This window comes from Nestor notabilis, unplaced genomic scaffold (assembly GCF_000696875.1).
Source record: "Nestor notabilis isolate BGI_N333 unplaced genomic scaffold, ASM69687v1 scaffold14619, whole genome shotgun sequence".
Taxonomy (NCBI): domain Eukaryota; kingdom Metazoa; phylum Chordata; class Aves; order Psittaciformes; family Psittacidae; genus Nestor; species Nestor notabilis.
The window spans coordinates 38537-39930 of record NW_009942526.1 but is presented as its reverse complement, the minus strand read 5'-3'; the positions used below and the strand labels follow the sequence as shown (position 1 = coordinate 39930).

At 42.3% G+C, this 1394-nt stretch overlaps 2 protein-coding genes across 2 annotated transcripts in view; both read left to right on the top strand.

Moving 5' to 3' along the window:
• Positions 1-907: 907 nt before the first annotated feature.
• LOC104411109 (disco-interacting protein 2 homolog A-like) overlaps positions 908-1394 on the top strand; it is a gene marked incomplete at both ends in the record, with an annotated part of 6359 nt that continues 5872 nt past the window's right edge. Inside the window, 2 exons of the mRNA XM_010021452.1 lie at positions 908-983; positions 1074-1084. Of these exons, the coding sequence (XP_010019754.1) occupies positions 908-983; positions 1074-1084 (87 nt within the window). The remainder of the gene's footprint in view (positions 984-1073; positions 1085-1394) is intronic.
• DIP2B (DIP2 disco-interacting protein 2 homolog B (Drosophila)) overlaps positions 913-1394 on the top strand; it is a 34540-nt gene continuing 34058 nt past the window's right edge. The window contains exon 1 of the mRNA XM_010021451.1: positions 913-979. The gene's annotated coding sequence lies outside the window, so the exon portion shown is untranslated. The remainder of the gene's footprint in view (positions 980-1394) is intronic.

The window sequence follows — 1394 nt, the reverse complement described above, 5'->3', positions numbered from 1 at the left end:
ATATGTGTATTTGGTCGCTTCCAATCTTTTGGCCCCGAGAGATAAGAGGTTACAAGTGCAGGTCAGGCTGCAAAAAGGCTTGAAATGCTGCAGGGCTTTTTATTTTAATCCCTGCAGGTTTCAGTCTTTCTTGTAGTTCTGATGTGCTGTGAGAAAAGGCAACAGGCAGATGGTCCATCTCCAGGATCAGACAGATTAGGTCTGTAAGAAAGGGAAAAGTTTACTAATACTTATTTTCTTCTTCTGGAGTTTTTGCTTCTATGGAGCATGTGTCTGTTGCATGCTTCTACCAGCAGGCAAACAGTGGAATTACAGCTCCTACCAGATGAATAAAACTACAGCCCTCTTTAATATTCACTGAATATCAAACAGGATTCAAAGTGTGATGTTCTGGGTCACTGGTTGTGCTGGTGTGCAGTAGTCTAGAAGTTGACTCTGTTCATCCTTGCCTTGGTTTTCAGACGTGCCCTAAACAGGCAGTGGGCTCACTTGATTTGCTAAAAGCTGGTCTCAGTTTGATTAGTTTAAGACGAGGCTCTGGATTTGCACTTCCCCTTCGCTTTCTTGTTTGGGAATGACTCCATTTTGTTAGCATAAGTTGGCTTTGTGGTTACAGAATATTTTCATGCACTTTCAGCTTCCCTTTTTAGGATTTCGTTGCTTTGATATTCCATTTAGATAGCTGTTCTGATTCAAATTGTTGCATTTAAATAGTGTGTATCCCTGATCCCAAGGGAAAGTACAGCATTCTGGAGCACGGAGGCTTTGAAATCATAATGTACTCGCATTTATTTGGTTTCAGGTTTTCTTAGCATATGCATTGCTGTATTTAGGCAAAGAAAAGCAGACAGACCTCAACCTGGAAAATGAAGACGTGGCTAAATGAGTTTTCTTTCCTTGGTTTTAGGGGACATCACACAAAAGGGGTATGAGAAGAAGAGAGCAAAGCTTCTGGCTCCGTATGTTCCACAAAGCCAAGGTAGGTACTTGTTTCAGTTGGCATAAGAATTCTGTGTAGCCTTGGCATTAAAGGCATCTATGAACTATCCTGTTTCCCTAATTACACTGTGGAGGTTGCATGGATGCTGTGAAGTCATGGGCAGTATTTTGCCTCTAGTTCACTTGGTTCCTATTGAACTCTAGGGATTTGTGGTAGTTCCAGAGCTGTTTGGGGGGTCTCTGCAGAGTGCTATGTATTTCAACATTTGGTATGCCCTCTCTTTATCTCCCACATACATAAATCACATCCTACTCCCTTGTCAGCTGAGAACTCAGGGCCTTTGAATCATTCCTGAAGTGTGAGGTCCTGGAGAATCATTCTTGAAACCTCCTTTAAAGTGGCTTAACTGCAGAGCTGGTCTGTAGTGCATCCTTCTTCATCTCCAAAGCACTTG